The 16,471-nt window shown below is 38.1% G+C and overlaps 1 protein-coding gene across 4 annotated transcripts in view; it reads right to left on the bottom strand.

Moving 5' to 3' along the window:
- The window catches only part of ppp1r16b (protein phosphatase 1, regulatory subunit 16B), a 98,881-nt gene that overhangs the window by 41,971 nt on the left and 40,439 nt on the right, over positions 1–16,471 (bottom strand). For all 4 annotated transcript variants that reach the window (XM_044176244.1, XM_044176216.1, XM_044176235.1 and 1 more), the window contains exon 3: positions 4,722–4,792. In XM_044176244.1, coding sequence (XP_044032179.1) covers positions 4,722–4,792 — 71 coding nt within the window. The remainder of the gene's footprint in view (positions 1–4,721; positions 4,793–16,471) is intronic.

The raw sequence follows: 16,471 nt of genomic DNA, 5'->3' as shown, positions 1-16,471 counted from the left end.
GCGTTGGTGTGGGAGTGTTATTGCCGATACAGGTGAGAAAAGCAGGCAGCAGCGAAGCCAACCAGGGCCAACATGTGACGATCTCCCTCAAACCAAATTGCTTGCCTTAAAATGATGGCTCAACAGACGCATCTGTGCTGGCAGCCAGAGAGAAAGTGCTGTCTTCAGTTATTTAGTTATATTTTCTAGCTTGAAACTGGATATCTGTGCTTTGGAGATTAATTTCACTCCTATATTCCTGCTCATACTTTCAGATATCAGTTCATCACTGATTGCTTTCAAGTCTATCTGAGCTGTATTTGAGCTGTGTTAAACATTTACTGCTGCATCACATTAAAGGCTGTCCACCAGCAAACCAGTCAGGGGCTTTTATTGTGACGCAGCCACAGAATATTTAGTGTATATGTCACAGAGGTAGAGGAGCTTTGTTAGCAGTGATATTCTTCAATAAAAATTGGTCTACGCAACAAGATACGGATGTATTCTGTGATATAGAGTTTTAAATGTTGCAGTGAAGAATAGTGCAAGAAGAAACAGCCACAGTGAGTTGCACCTCCAACACGTCATCAAAACAAACAAAGCCTTTTACCTTCACATGTCTTGATTCAAGTATCCCCACCCCTATCGAGAACAGCATTTAAGTAATACAAACGTATGTTCGAAAGCTTACCAGACGCCAAAACAGTGCACACTGGTTAATAATTATTAGTCAGAATTCTGCAATTTTGGGAATTTATCATAATAATCATTTTATTCTCATTCTTGAGAACAGTAGAAATACGTATTTGTGTAAGAAAGTAATCAGCCAGGAATGTGTGCTCGAACCTATCCAACTGGCTGATGCAGCGGCCGGATGACATCACTTTTGAGTCCTCTGTGTCGGGATCCCCATGTTTCCAACGCAGTGGTCTCATTGAAATGAACGAGGAGCCTTACACACATTGATCCAAACACACACATGCACACATAACCTTTTCATTGAACAAAAGGTCTCCATTTGTCCTTCACATCATCCCAATGTGATCCAGACAACTTTAGAAAATTGTAGGTTCTCTATCAGAACTGAAGCTGTCAAGGTCCTTTCATGAAGTATTAACTTCTCAAGGGCTGACATAGTAAATATTAAAGTGTGTGTGTGTTCTGGCACATACAGTGCCCCAGCAAGCCATTTATTGATTAATGTCTCATATCATCAGTGAGGTGAGACCAACCCTAGATAGGTATGACATCTCATTTAGAGAAACATCACCCCAACTTTCATTCATTTATCTCACCCCCTGCCATATGATGTGTGTGTGTGTGAATTCTCTATGTGTGTTTCTGTCTGTGTCCCCATCTGTGTGTGTGTGTGTGTGTGGTGGTATTTGTCAAATGGTAGCAGAAGTGAAAAGGTCTCATCTTGAAGACAGTGTGCAGGCTGACCCATCCAAATAGCAGATTATCGGGTACACACACACATTCAAAGCCGAAAGGTCAATCTGATCTCTTGGCAGCCAACGGTCCACAGCTTTTAAAACACCAGCCACGCCGGTGGTGACTGATGGACTTCAATTTTCCCTCCCCCTGTTCATTTCTCTGCCTCCCAGCAGGGGCCTGAATATTAGACTGTGAGCAGCCGAGAGGGAAAGAGAGACGGCTGTGTTAGCTGAGGCAGAACGAAAAGAGGCAAAGGACATAAACTGTCAGAGGTACAGTACAACTGTAGAGGGACAAATGAGAGGAGAAAGATGAAAAGCAGAGAAGAAACTGAGGTAATAGATGAGCATCACATCCTTTTGAAATGCTTTAATATGAAGAGCCATGCTTCAGGAATTTGTTTTTATTTTAGAAAACATGGTGTCTTTTACACTGTAAACATATCCTCCTCTGCCCATAAAGATGCTGTCCAGGCCTTGATGTGGGTTTAGGGATGAAAATAAGATTCTGAACTTCTCCAGCGATTGACATTTCAGTGTGCAAGGGACAAACAAAATGGTTTGATGCTTGTTTGTGTTTACAGACTAGTTTTACGTTGAACCAGTACGGTCAGCAAATGCAGTGGCTTTATGGACAGTCTTCTGTTTGAGTAATCAATCCTTTCTGGGCGGTATGTCCAGAAGAATGTGTTCCAACTCGAGAACCAGATTAAGTGCAGGGGCTGGTTTAACAAAGAAGTTTAGACTGGTCTGTAGTGATTAGGCCAGTCAGATTTTGCTCTAAGATTAATCTAATGCAGGTTAGACAGCTGACAAATAGAAAGACTGGCTTATTTTAAGCCTAAAAGGTTAGACAACCTACCCCCAGTCTAACTCAGAACTAAGAGCCATGTTTCCATTCATTTAATTTGTAGTTTGCTAACTATTTTGTGGAGCGAGTAATGAGAAGGCAAAGAGTCTGACAAAAGTGCTGCCAGTCCTGCCTCATTAGATAGTATCTCAGCTCTGCGTCAGGTCTGCACTGTGCCGATATTTTATAGTACTGGAAGTTTTTTTGTTTTGTTACACTCTTTGCTGAATTTTACCAATAAAATGTCCTTGTAATTGTTGAATTCTTCCAGAAGGCAAACATTTTCTGCTGGAGTGAACAGAGCTAAGCAGTTTGATGCAGTTGCTTGGTCAGCCATGTTTTTTAGTTTGAAAAATGTTACTCAGAATTAATTGCAAATTAGTCCTACTTAAGTCTGACCATTAGTTTGAGCTGAGCCAAAGTCAAAGACTATCTTTGTGAAACTGGCTCCAGGATTTGATTTGATGGTTGTAATTGGTATCTTTGTTGTTTCACACGACCTAAACAAATGTTTGTACACTGAAAAGTGGGCAAGTCTCTTGGTTACAGGATCTGGCTGTAAGTCAGAGGAATGAAGGAAAAAAAATCAAAGGTTGGTTGATTTGTGACCAAATGAGACAAGTAATGATCCATTATTTACACAAACAACTGAGCAGTTTTGAGTGAAAAGTGATTTGGAGCAGGTGGAAACTTTGATTATCATGCCAGTAATGGCTCTAATTAGCAAGTGAAAATAGGCTGATCTCCTCTATCAATTTCCTACATCAAAATGGACTAATTTCCCCAATACTGAACTCATTTCCTCACTATTAAAGATAATTTTTTCAGTGTCAGAAAAACTCAACACTCACATTCTGCACAAGGCCGCTGCAAACTAATCACACCAGGAAATGATTTAATTATATTTCCATAAAGAGATGGTGATGGTAAAGTTGGACTTGACTAATAAAAGTTTTAAAAAGAAGAGCGTCACAATGTTTTCCTGTTCCACAGAGGGAAAACAATGAGATGTGGAAGATTTAACAACAGAATAAACTCAATAATACATCAGTTTGAAAGGGCCGGTCAAGTACTTTTTGCTAGATGATATTTTGTATAGTTTCAGTATTTTATTTCGAACCTAACGTTGAAATTTAGCAGTATTCAGTCTTGAAGAAGAAATGTGTATTTGTCCAATTTACATCAAAATTAAATAGAAAATGAGTTCCATTTTATTTTCTTTTGTCCTCTTTACTGGGAAACCAATATTTTGTATAGCAGAGTAAAAACAGATTTTTTAAAAAAAAAATAGACAATAAACAAAGACTGAGTTTTCTATTCGCATAGGAAAGTTAGTCAGTTACTCAACAAAAGGTGGGAGATGAGGGGAGAAAACAATCAAGAAAAAAAAATGTATCTCTTGTAAAAGCAGTGTCTTTGTTTCTTATTCTGCTATTTGGTGCACAATTTAGTAGACATTTTGTACATAAACTTCTAAATGTCATGTTTAGCTGCCTAAGGAGATTATAAATTGCATTTAAATTGGCTCAAAAAACGGCACTGAAATCAAAGTTAATTTAGGAGATTTCCCAAAAATAACTATTACTGTACTTTTATTTCCTTTTGCCCAGAGAAAGCCAACACATGGCTGTGGTGTATTAATTTATTTCTGTAAGTGTATGAAAAGCCTGAATCAATAAGTATAAGTTATAGTACTAGAAGTTATCCCAAGGTGTGTTTTTCAGTCCTGTGACACAGGCGTTTTTTTAAATACATGTCTGATTTATCATAACATAATCATTTCTAAAGAAACTTGTACATGACAACAATACAAGTAACTAAGTGCTTGACAAGCACCACTGCTACACATACAGCATGTCTGCTCTACTGGAGAAAAAAACTGATTAATTCAGATTAAACTCATGCAGTACATCTGTAGTAACCTTTTAGTGACTCTTTGTCACATATTAACATGTGTTATATAATCATGTGATGCTATTATTGATGTTATTCTTTTTGGTAAATGGACTGCATCTACAATATATAACATAGTATTTTATCCAAAGCGCTTTACAATTTGGCCTCTCATTCACCCAATCACACACCGATGGCAACGAGCTACCATGCAAGGCGCTGGTCTAACCAATTGGGAGCAATTTGTGGTCCAGTGTTTTACCCAAGGACACTTCAACACGTGGACATGAGGAGCCAGAGATCGAAACCGCCAACCCTGCAATTTGTAGGCAACCTGCTCTACCTGCTGGTGTTACCAGAAGACATCTTGCTGTATTTTTGATATTTGACATGCAACTAACAATCTTACTACTTTACATTATTTGTCATTTTCAAATTTGAAATAAGACACTGATGATTAGTTATTAGAGCCTGGGTTTCAAGGGAAAATGCCGTCTGAGAGGGACAAATCAGAGAAATCAGAGACAAAGACAAAATGTGGAGACAGAGTCGGACAATCTTACCTGATGCAGGGCGGTGAGACCGTCTTCATTGCAGAGGTCTGGACTCACATTATTCTTCAGCAGGTAACGAACTGGTGGAAAGAGAGATGAAGAAACAAATAAGTCAAGGTGGAAGTCTAAAATAACTGGGAAACATTTCTATTTTAAAATACTGGATTTCCTTCAGTTTGCTTGAATAACTGCATTTCCCCTTACAAATTAAACCAGATTTAGAGGCCTCACTTCACTGCATGCGTCACTTGCACGAATGAAATACTATTTTGTGGCTGAGAATTGAAAAATATTCTGTTTAATGTCACAAGTTGCGAGTTAAGGTGCACACATGTTGCATGGTGATGCGGCTGTTCGGTTATAATCAATATTTCAGAAAGAATAAGATGTTTTGGCTGCTGCAAACAAACAACAGATGCAGCATAAAAGCATGATAAGATTCCATACAACCTAATTCCTCTTGATTGCTCACACGGCGCACAGGTGCCTTAACTTAACCTTTTGTTACCCAGTGACATCACTAACCAATCAATCTGCAATCCATTAATCTTACTGCATCATCGTGATGCATCCCTGCAGGAACTTCAATCTCTCAAATTATCAGCCCTGCCAGGATGTTACCCAACTGACCTTGGAAATATGGATGAATGATGGGTGAGGGTGATGGGAGGGGGATGGAGGATGATGTAATGATGCTTGGGATTACACCGTTTGTCTGCCTCATAGTCCAAACAGATAAACCCTCTGCCCAGACCCTAATTCACAAAATATCAGCTATCACAGTCTGCACACTGGACAGCTGCCTGACTGCTAACACCGCTAAACCTGCTGGCCTGAGCAGGAAGCAACAGTGGCACATAGGGCTGCTATCCAGGTCATTATTATCCCCTGCTTTTGGCAGTGCTGCCAGCTGCCTTTATTTCACAGAGACAAAAAAACTGAGTGAGTGGATAAATCAGGTTATGACGCTGAACACTGAAAGAGAGATGAGAGAGATTTGGGATGATAATTATCACATCTGTCCCACAGACTGGCGGAAACAGTCTCATACATATGAACTAGATACAACACATGTATGCACACAAAAACACAAAGCCAGAGGCCCCCACACACACACACACACACACACACACACACACACACCAAGCACCTTTTGTATGAGAAAGTCACTGTCGGATGAAAAGCAGGTACTTTGAGCGTTGCTGCATCTGGGATCTTCTGGAAGAAATCTTTCTAAAGTTAAAAACAGTTTGAGCTCCTGGAGGAGTGCACATGATATTAACTGCATATTTAGTGACAACTAATAAAGACAAGGGAGGGAGATTTGCTTGAGATGCAGGTCATGACAACAAGATGAATATGAATGAAAAGTGACCAGTAGAAAGATTAGTATTTATGCATAGTTGAGTGAGAATTAGATATTATTTACTCTTTGACGATAATGGCAGCTGGTCATTATGGAAACACATTATGCTAACCCCCCTAACCCTAACCCTCCACAAAATGTGGCAGAGTGAGTGGTTTTTCTACAATAAAGCAGAATGATGGAAGTGAAGCAATCATCAGCCTAAATCCATTATCCCACTTCCTGAATCCTGCATCTATGAGACCTTTATTAGGCTTCTCATTAGCATCACTGTCAACATTTAACTGTGAAATTTGACTTTGCCAGAACATTGTCAGTATTCACAACCATCTACACAGGAGCTCAGCAGCAGTCACATCTCCAACATCAGCTGCCATTAAAATCCAAGCCCATCCAACCAAAACCAAACCTCGCTTCCCTCTTACAAGAGGGAAGCGAGGAAAAAAAGTGAAATATTACAGCGAGTGCTGAGAGAATTGGACCCAAGGTTATACAGTGCGAGCTCAGTCTGACTACATCCAATAAATGGCACACACCGTCACTGCTTTCCACTGTGTGTTTGGAGTGCTGTGTTGTACATGAACAGTGTACTACCTGGATTGTGAACACCACAACTACTACAGTACTAACATAAGCTGAATAGTCTGGATTTTCTTGTAATAAGGTACAGAGGTGTTTCTGTTTTTCAAAATCTTCAGGGGACCTTCTAAGGAGATTATAATTGAATTTAAATTTACTTGAAAACTGCATTTAAATAAAACTATTTTGAAGGATGTATCAAGCACAAGGTTGCTACCACATGCCCCAGTCACTTTGTGACTTTCAGTAAGTGGCTGTAGTATATGAATGTATGCCTCTATTATAAGTATATGAAAAGCCTGAATCAGCATACATACATTACTGCACTATGAGGTACTCCAAGATGTGTTTTTCAGTCCAGTTTATCTGTCAGCTCCATTAAAACGGGTTTGCCACAATGTTTGCTATAACATAGGCAGCTTTTTGAAATACATGTCTGATTTAACACATAGCATAGTCATCTCTAAAGAAATGTATATATCAAAACATTACACATAAGACACTAAATAACTAAAGAAAGACCTAGCTTCAAACTATGAAGCAATGCTGACAAACACACAGATTAAGATTCAGATCATGTCAATGCCAAAACCTGATTTCTGTAAAATAATTAAATTTGCATTGAAGAGGATAAGGGGGTGATATTGATAAATCCAGATGTGAATACATTCAGGATGCAATAAGACCTCATCACTTCCTAAGATTTACCACCACTGATAATGTAAATGTAATATGTCTCTAATTTGTACAATCCACTGTTGCACCTACAAAAACAGATTTAATCTTAATTATTTGCACTTTGCCTTTTCTGCTTCTCAATTTACTGTAGTAAGAAATTAATTATGTCACCGATGAGTCACTGTCTGGGTGTGACAACTCCAGAGTTGTAATGAGAGGATTTCAGGAGGTCTTGAAAGGCTTTGTTATTGATTTTTCAGAGTAGACAATCACCTTTTTCTTGTCCCACACAAATAGATGTCAGAGTTCAGCTACAGTCGGGCAACACGGCAGCGGGTGGGTATTCAGTGTTTTTTAAAGGATACTTCAATGAGACAGATACTTGCTATGACAGGAGTTTGAACAAAGTCTTTTAGTTGAACATGGTCACCTAATTAAATATTTTACAACCTCTTTTATAACTAATGTTTACATCAATCAGCAGTACAGCTGCAGGACCTTCAGCCTCACCCACACACACACACGCACACACACACACACACACACACACACACACGACATAGGATCAAGGTCCTATACTTTATGCATACACATGCTAGTGACATTCTCATGTCTGTAATCAGACAAATAAATACAGTACATGCACATGTAAAAAGACCACATTTCATAAAGCATGAACACACTGCTCGATGCACCCAACCATTCCTATCATTCCCATTGTTAAAGATGAAAAGAGGTCACCCTCAAATTAGCTGATTATACGTCCAAAACATCAGCTAATGTCAGTTTTGAAAAACCTATCTCGATATAACTTTTTAGGCATGGCAGGCTTTGGACTTTTTAACATCTCACTGACATGGTGTTAACAGGTCTGTAGTAAGAGAGATACAGGGCATTTAAAGAGTTTGGAGGGTGGTGTCTTTTTAAAACAATACATAGATACAAGAGCAAAAGTGAAAGAAATGAATTAAACAATGTGTTTACCTGCTCCAATGTCAGATGCAATTGTTAGCATGTCTGGCTAACTAGCTTCCTACCAACAGTTCTAGCCCCAAAAGGCCTTCAACTCAAAGTGACACAAAATAGTGAACAAACACACAAAGAAATAAATAACAAGACATAAAAGAACATGTTGAAAAGACAAAGAAAGAAAACAACTTTAAGACAAAGAAAAACTCAACAAGTGGTTGCAGTATTACTACAGTGTTGTTGTCTGAAGTGCCAGAAAGGTTGTGATCTGGATTTAGTTGACACCTCGCTAATACAAAACTAACCACGAAATGTACAAATCTGGAATCCTGGTCTGGAAAACATTACTGTGAATAAAGCAAAAATTAAATTTTCCAGCAGCTCTGGTCAGATAACCGAGATCTAATTTCTGTTGCATCCAGCTTGAACAAAAGTCTTTCACCATGGCTGAAAACAATTCAGAGGTTTAGGCAGTTTCAGTGGTGTGAAAATCAGGCTGAGTGACAGAGTCTGTGTGAGCACCAGCACCACCCCGTCACCGTTTACTTCGCCCGCTGGAACAACCTGCTATTAATCTCCATTAAATACTGGCTGGTGTTAAAGCTCTGCAGCAGTAAAGGCAGGTATGTGTGTGTACATCAAGACACAATATATTAGAATATGTTGTTTTCACATTATTTCTCATTCACGCAGGAGCCCCTCGTGTGTTTGTATTTATATGTATGGATTTTCCTCTGCATGAGTTCAACATGTTGGCCATGCACACAGCAATGTACAAACACACACTGTTTTCACATTGTTTGAGTCTGGAAGAGTAATCAGAAGGTGACTGTTATCTAATGGTGTCTGTCGGAGGCAGAAGTCAGATAGCTCCGCCTGCTCTTCAGGCTGGAGATTAAACATTTTAAAATATGTGCTGGAAACCAGAGTGAGATTTACAAATGCATATGCAGGGGGCACAGACACACTCACCACCAACAAACAGCTTGATATTTGATTGGTTTTTAGACAGGCATGCACCAAAATATATGCATTGGTGCTGAATTGCTTTCTGTGTGAGAAGGTGGGCGCTGATGCATTAGTTAGGATGAAATAGATTTGAGTTGTGATGTGTGATGTATCTGACGTGATGTGAAGGAAAGACAGAAAAGTGTAAACAGCTAGAGGAGAAAGAGAGCGATGACTCAATTTGAAAAACACTTTCATATAGTTACGTTGTTGATTAATATTTATGAATGTTTCTGTTGTTCTGTTTCAACTTTCTTATAATGTATATTTTATGTTGTGTTTTGTTTGATTTTTTTGTCTGGGTGGAATATTTGGTTTTTATTTTCAATCTTCAGTCTGTCTGAACCAATTTGTGTAAACAACGTTCAGTAAAGTGCTTATGAAATTCCTTTCCTTTCCTTTTACACAATTTACCATAGTTACAATATGATATATTAGAGTGTGGTGAATGTGAATATAGGTATAAGGTATATGACAGCGAGAGTGTGTGTTCAATGATGACGGCCTCCTTTATCATGTCAAAACCTCAGAACATACAGAGATGCACACAGTAACAAACAAATGCATCAATACTGAAGCAAATCAATTTCTCTCTTTGCTCCTTATTCTTTTAAAATGGAAAAGGCAAATGCAAATGCAGTCACTTCCTTTTCATGTTAGTGAGAATATAAAACTCATTTTCAGGTTATATTTTGTTGTTGGATTTCAAGTTTCAAAGAACAGTCAATGTTTGATGAATGTTTGCATGATCTGAATTGATTTGTATGAACAGTGACACACCAAAGTGGAATTCTGTCATTTTTTGTTTGGATTCATCCTGTTATACAGTTTTGTTTTGTTATACAATGTACTGTACATCTGTGTGTGGCCAATGTGTGCTGGGGTGACAGAACTCTTCTATCATATCAAAATCTGTCGTAAAAATCTCCGAGGGCAAAACTCTAAGAGGTGATTTGTCACGCACACACAGTACAAAGTAACAAAATGAGACAAACCCAATCCCTCCCTGCTGAAAGATCGATGGGTGAAACATTCTGTCTTTTAAAATGAACAAAGAGAGCACACATTAACATCCAAACAACAACAACCAACAAACAAACCCCTTTTAGGAGCATTAACTAATTAACATAGTGTAATTACCAGATAACTTTCTGGACACATTAACTTACACGGGGGAGAGACAAATTAATGTGAAAACCTCATAATTGGGACTTTGTCTGTATAATTACAGTTACAAACACTGATAAAATATCAATTAGCTGCATTTGTCAGCTCTAAAAGAATTCTGACATTAGCACATTGATATGCGAGTTTACAAAACAACAACAGAGCTGCAAAAGAAATTACCTGTGCCAAGGTGTGATATATGATTACTATGGTCACCATCTTAGTTTACACTACTAGCATGCTGACATTAGCACTGAACACAAAGTACAGCTGAGGCTGATAAGAATATCAATAGTTTGCCAAGTATTGTTATAAACAAAGTTATTGAATAATTGAAATTTTGACCTGATGATGAAAAGTCAGGGGTTCACCAAAAAGAACACAATTCATCCTGAAGGAACCATGAATGTCTGCACCAAATTTCATGGCAATCTGTCCTGTAGTCGTCAAAATATTTTTTTAAAATGTCCACGCATGCTAGAGAAAAAAAACATGAATGTCTGCACATTTCATGTCAATCCATCCAGTAATTGTTAAAATATTTCAGGTTGGACCAAAGTGGCGATCGAGCAACAGACCGACGTTGCCATCCCTACAGCCACGCCACTAGCATGGCTAAAAATAACAAAATCAGAAAACATTTGAGAAACTGGAACAAGATCATTTTTTGATAAATGACTTAATCAATTATCAATAGAAAATAATCAACACATTTGATATTTGATTAATTGTTTGAGAACTTGCAGCAGTATTTGCAGTGGTGATTTAGTTACTTCAAAGTTAAAGTCCCTTTTAGTGTTTATTTTGCCTCCTGCGTGTCTCATTAACAGTATGTAGACTTAATGACCAATGGCACTTAAAAATATGGAACCTTTTATGTCATTTATGGCATATGAGTTTTATAATAAAAGGAAAAGGGATTTTAAAGAATATAATACACAAACCCTGAAACCCTGAGTGCGGGGGCAAAACGACAGATACTGTGGTACTAAGAGATGCAGAGTAAAAGATTGGAGAAAGTAAAATAGACTTGGAGCTGGAGACACAAACCATGAATGTGATTCCTATCTGTCTGTACCACCACCCTATGGGACCGAGCATTCACACACACACAAACACAAAAATCTTTAAAAAAGCAATCCATTACATCGGAGGGTCACCATGGTGATTATCTACCACCACAAAAGCCAGTAACACAATGCTGCAGAAATCTTGTGCATGTCTGCCTGGGCAGGTCCCATAAATTCCCATCGAGGGAGGAGATGGAGCTGGACGAGATGCTTCCCAAAAGATAAAAGATACATCAACAAACAACAGCACAGGAAGAGAAACCCACCCTTCCTTCCTGTTATCTTACTGTGCCTCGACAATACTGTGTGTGAGAGTGTGTGTTGGAGATGGAAACAAATCCCAAGTGAATGAACTTTAACTATACAGGAGTTATTTAAGTTGCAAGTTTCCTGAACTCTGATTATTGATAAGAAGTTATTCATAAACATTAATGGGTGCTCCCGAAGTGGAACCAGGGTTATGAATATCATGAATACTAATATACTGTAAGGTTTCTATAGTTTTCTAAGTATGCGCTCATTAAAACTGTAAATCCTCTAAACTATAGTGTACATTGAGCTTTGAGTAGGTATTTTACAGTTTAGATGGGGATTTCCAGATGAAACCAGCGTCACCAGCAAAGATCTTAAGGGTTTATTACATTTAGAGATGGAATAGATCAGCGTTTCTGATCATTTAATTTACTCTTTGTGGCCAGCCATGCCTGAATATCTACTGTCATGAAAAAGTAACATTTTGTTAGCAAGCTGAGAGTACAGTACAGTTAATAGCACGGATGCTGTTATTGTCAGGGTTTAGCTCAGGATGCTGACTCATACCGATGTGCCTGTAGGCTCATATCTCACAGCCAATGATCAGTGATAAGGGGGAATGGCCAGTGAAGTGAGGATCAAGTAAAAATTGTGATATGAGTTCACACGCAGCAAAGTCCAAGTGGAGAATTGATTTTCTTTCAAGAGTATCTCCCTTTGCTATACTGAAGAGGCAAATATTTGTTGTGCAGTAATAATAGTTGCCACAGAATCCCTTAAATCACACAGACTAGCTGATACCTATGAGAGAATGGTTTACGTAATATACCTAAAATGTCACTGTGGTTTATATTCCCTCTGAAACAGTGATATGCTGGCGAGAGGGCAGATTGTAATGCACTGCAGGCAACACTGATATTTCACAGTCCTAAGTACACTATAAAACATAAAATAGGTCAAATTAAATACATAGATAAGGGTGATACACTTGAGGCTGCTGAAATTTGAATTCTCCCCACTTTAATGACTTTTTATTTTTATTTTTTCAAAAGAGGATAAAGCCATTTTTGGAAGCAGTGTCTTAGGCCTCGAGCCTCTTGGACGTTTCTTATGGCATCAGTGTCACTGAGGGAAGCACCGTCAATATTCGTAGTGTGCTACTAACCACATAGCTTTAACTAGGGCTGAGTTTAAAAAAAATAAAAATGTATTATCCGATATTGATTAACAAAATCCAAGATCGATCTTTTAATATATGCCTTTTCCCATGGATGCATGAAGCTTTAATCCCATTAGGGCTTGTGTCCATATAGCCTAGTATTTTTTTTTCTGGCAGAGAAGCGCTGTAGTGAAGCGCTTGTGCAGTGAGAGAAAAACACTCCGCGTGGGTCAGAAAGTGGTGTTTACCCTTATTTTTTCGATGTATGAGGCTGGGATAGAGCCGGTTTCCCCCGACCTGCAGCGGGACCCCAGCCACCAGTGTTTGTTGCTCCTCTGCAGGAGAAGCTTTCTCCGGCCGCCAGGTGCAGCGTGTTGGGCTCTGCGGATCAGAAGGTGTACCAAGGGTGCAATACTGGAATACTTGGGGAAACTTTACAGATTTGGCTGCTTTCACGTGTTGTGCTGCTAGCTTGATGAACACTTTCTCTGAGTTAAAAACAGCACATAGATGCGCCAAACGTAAGACGAAGGAAGTTCACAAATAGTGCGTAGAAAAGTTGATACATGACCACGTGGTATTAAAGCGTGAATAACACTAAAATTCTACAACACATTATGCTTATCTTAAATGTATTATGGAGGTTTTGAGAGTCGTGTGAAAATCTGCCATTCAGGTATACAGATTCCTGGCTCACCTGACTTACAGAGCAGTCAAACAATCAATGTCTAATCTTTCTAACAATCTTTTTTCTTTTAACAGCACAACATTTAGAAATGCAATACTTGATGATTAAGGGACATTATTTCAACCTTAAATGTCATGTTTTTTTTCTTAATATTTATTTATTTATAATGTAATGGTTGGGGAAACATGGGGGCATCCGAGTGGAAATATCAGCTCTGTTATAGGTGATTTAAAGGGAAAATTCCTAATGTAAACCTTTTTAATAATGCACCAAGTTAGAGGGTTCCTTGTACAATTTATAGCATTAGTTCTCTGAGAATCTCTTTCATATACAAGCAAAATGTTAACTATGTAACTAAATTGTTACTAATTGTTACTAAAATATCCCTAACCAAATCAAATCAGGACCTTCTGAATCGGAATATAATTGATTTGGGAAATCAGTGGCGATACCCAGCTCTTGCTTTAAATTAAGAGGTTTTAATTTCCTCTTTTTAGCAATATCAATTTTAAACAAATCAATCAAAACACCTTAGATATACGGATTTCTTAGCAAAAATTCATTTTAATTCTAGTTGGACTTTAAAGGTATAGGGGAGCAAGAACTGAAGTGGATATTAACCGTCACCATAACTATTGTTTTTATTATTATCAATGTAAAATTTAACATTTATTTTCTTCTAGCTAGAAGAGTTAGAGTTTCTGGAGGCTTTTAACCCAAATACAATATATGCAGAGAAGTATGCTAGAGCTAGCTAGATGCTAACCATGTTTGTTAAGAAACTTAATTTGATGGGTTTTGTGAACACTCAGCAGAACATTTATTCAAAGATTTCAAAGCATGAGACTCCAAGTTAGAAACATGATTATACTGCAAGTTCAGAATTAGGTCTGAAAATAATGACAATAACATTTTAAGTTGGCTTAAAGTTAATAAAACGGATTTACAGAAGATGGATCTACAAAGATCCATTTATTTTACTGAATTCCAGTTTGACGATTTACAGTGTGATTACACAGTTAAAATTGGGCTGTTTTTCAGCATTTTGAAGGCACAGTACATGGAATGATCTAGTGGGATATTTCTCATTCAGCTCGCAATACTGAGGTAATTAATTGAAATATTGCTAGTATTCATTTCTGTCATCATTAGGTTTTGCCACGACCCCATTTTATTAATTTTTCACTAATTTACTGCAAATAGAAAAAGGCTGATGTAGCACACACACTTATCAGTTCCCACAAATGACATACTTTAATCTTAGAACAATCAAATGGCCCTAAACATATCAACAGTGCAGCAGTTTTCAGATAATAACACAATTATGTTGCAAATGCTCTTCAGGCAAGGTAGCCCTCTCTGCTTTCCTGTCAGCTGTGCAGAAAGTAGGCCACTTGGCACATCCATAAGTAGCAGCTAAATGACATTGGTTTTAGTAGGACGTTAGGAGAGAAGATCATTGATATAATTAGCATTCCACTGTGTGTTATAATTATGATCCATAGTGTGAGCTATTAAGGGACTTTAATTGTATGTTACGTTTCTTTAACAGATGTAGTTTGATAGCCCAGCGAGGAAGGCAGGAAGACAACAAACTGTGGATTGGGATGCAGCAGGTGTTCTCTGGGTCAGAGAGGGCAAATTAATGCTGAAATAGAATAAAAATAACTTACTCCAATGAGCTCAGGTTTCGATTTGGAAAGAAAACTGAAACTCACTCTAAAAGCTAGACAGCGTTAAAGCACTCTTAATAATGTAATTAGACAAATCCTTCAGGTGGCCCGCTGACATTTTGGACACAAATCCCAGGCGTTTATATTTGTGGTTCACAAATATTAGCTGGCACTATGAAAAAAAGAAAAAAAGCTCATATCAAGACAAACACTTCATCAGATTAAATCCAAGTCCAAAAATCCCATCTCAAATAATGGAGCCTTTCCACAGTTCATTTCCATATGACACAATATGTGTCTGGGTTCCTCTTAAGCTTTGAGGCAGAGCTGTTAATGTATATTCAAACTAATTGGGCCAAGAATCACACTGAAAGCATTCGTAACTGTGACAGAATAAGCTTATGTCCCATCTTCTTGATAGTAATAAAGAGAGACTTTGTGATTGCTTGTATGTACACAAGACTAACAGTCTACAGCCGTGTTAGTTGCTCTCTGAGGTTGTACTTAGACAGAGCAATGCTTTGAGCTAAATGCTCACATGCTCAAAATGACAACAACATACTAATCTTTAGCAGGTATAATGTTTACAATGTTCACCATCTTAGTTTAGCGAGTTAACATGCTAGTTAGCACTAAACACAAAGCACAACTTGGGCCGATGGGACTGTCATTAGTTTTGCAGGTATTTGGTCATAAACCAAAGTATTGGACAAATGAATCTAGTTAATTAATTGACAGGATAATGGCACTAGATGAAAAGCTAAGGGGATCGCTATAGTCATTACAAAATTGTGTGCCAATCCATCTAGTAGATGTTCAGATATTTAAAGCTAGAGTGGGACTTTTACATATAAATGAATGTCCGTTACATTCGAGCTCTTGCCAAACGAGTTCACACAATGCTGATTAAGACTATCACCGTCAGGTAAATCTCTCTGAATTTAGCAATATACAGAGTTTTTAAATCTGGTGTCTGTGGCGACATTCCTGCGCTGGAACACTGGTAACAATGCATTTTACACCAACCAGCAATGAATGGTTTGGTTTTGATTAGATTTAGTTTGCCAGAGCGGAAGCGGGGAGCAATCCGCCTTTGCTGTAAAAAAAAAAAAAAACCCACAAAAAAACCCCCCACAAAAAAGGTCCATTG

Source organism: Siniperca chuatsi, linkage group LG2 (genome assembly GCF_020085105.1).
Source record: "Siniperca chuatsi isolate FFG_IHB_CAS linkage group LG2, ASM2008510v1, whole genome shotgun sequence".
Taxonomy (NCBI): domain Eukaryota; kingdom Metazoa; phylum Chordata; class Actinopteri; order Centrarchiformes; family Sinipercidae; genus Siniperca; species Siniperca chuatsi.
Note: the sequence above shows the minus strand (reverse complement) of the source record. Positions and strands in the feature narration are given on the sequence as shown.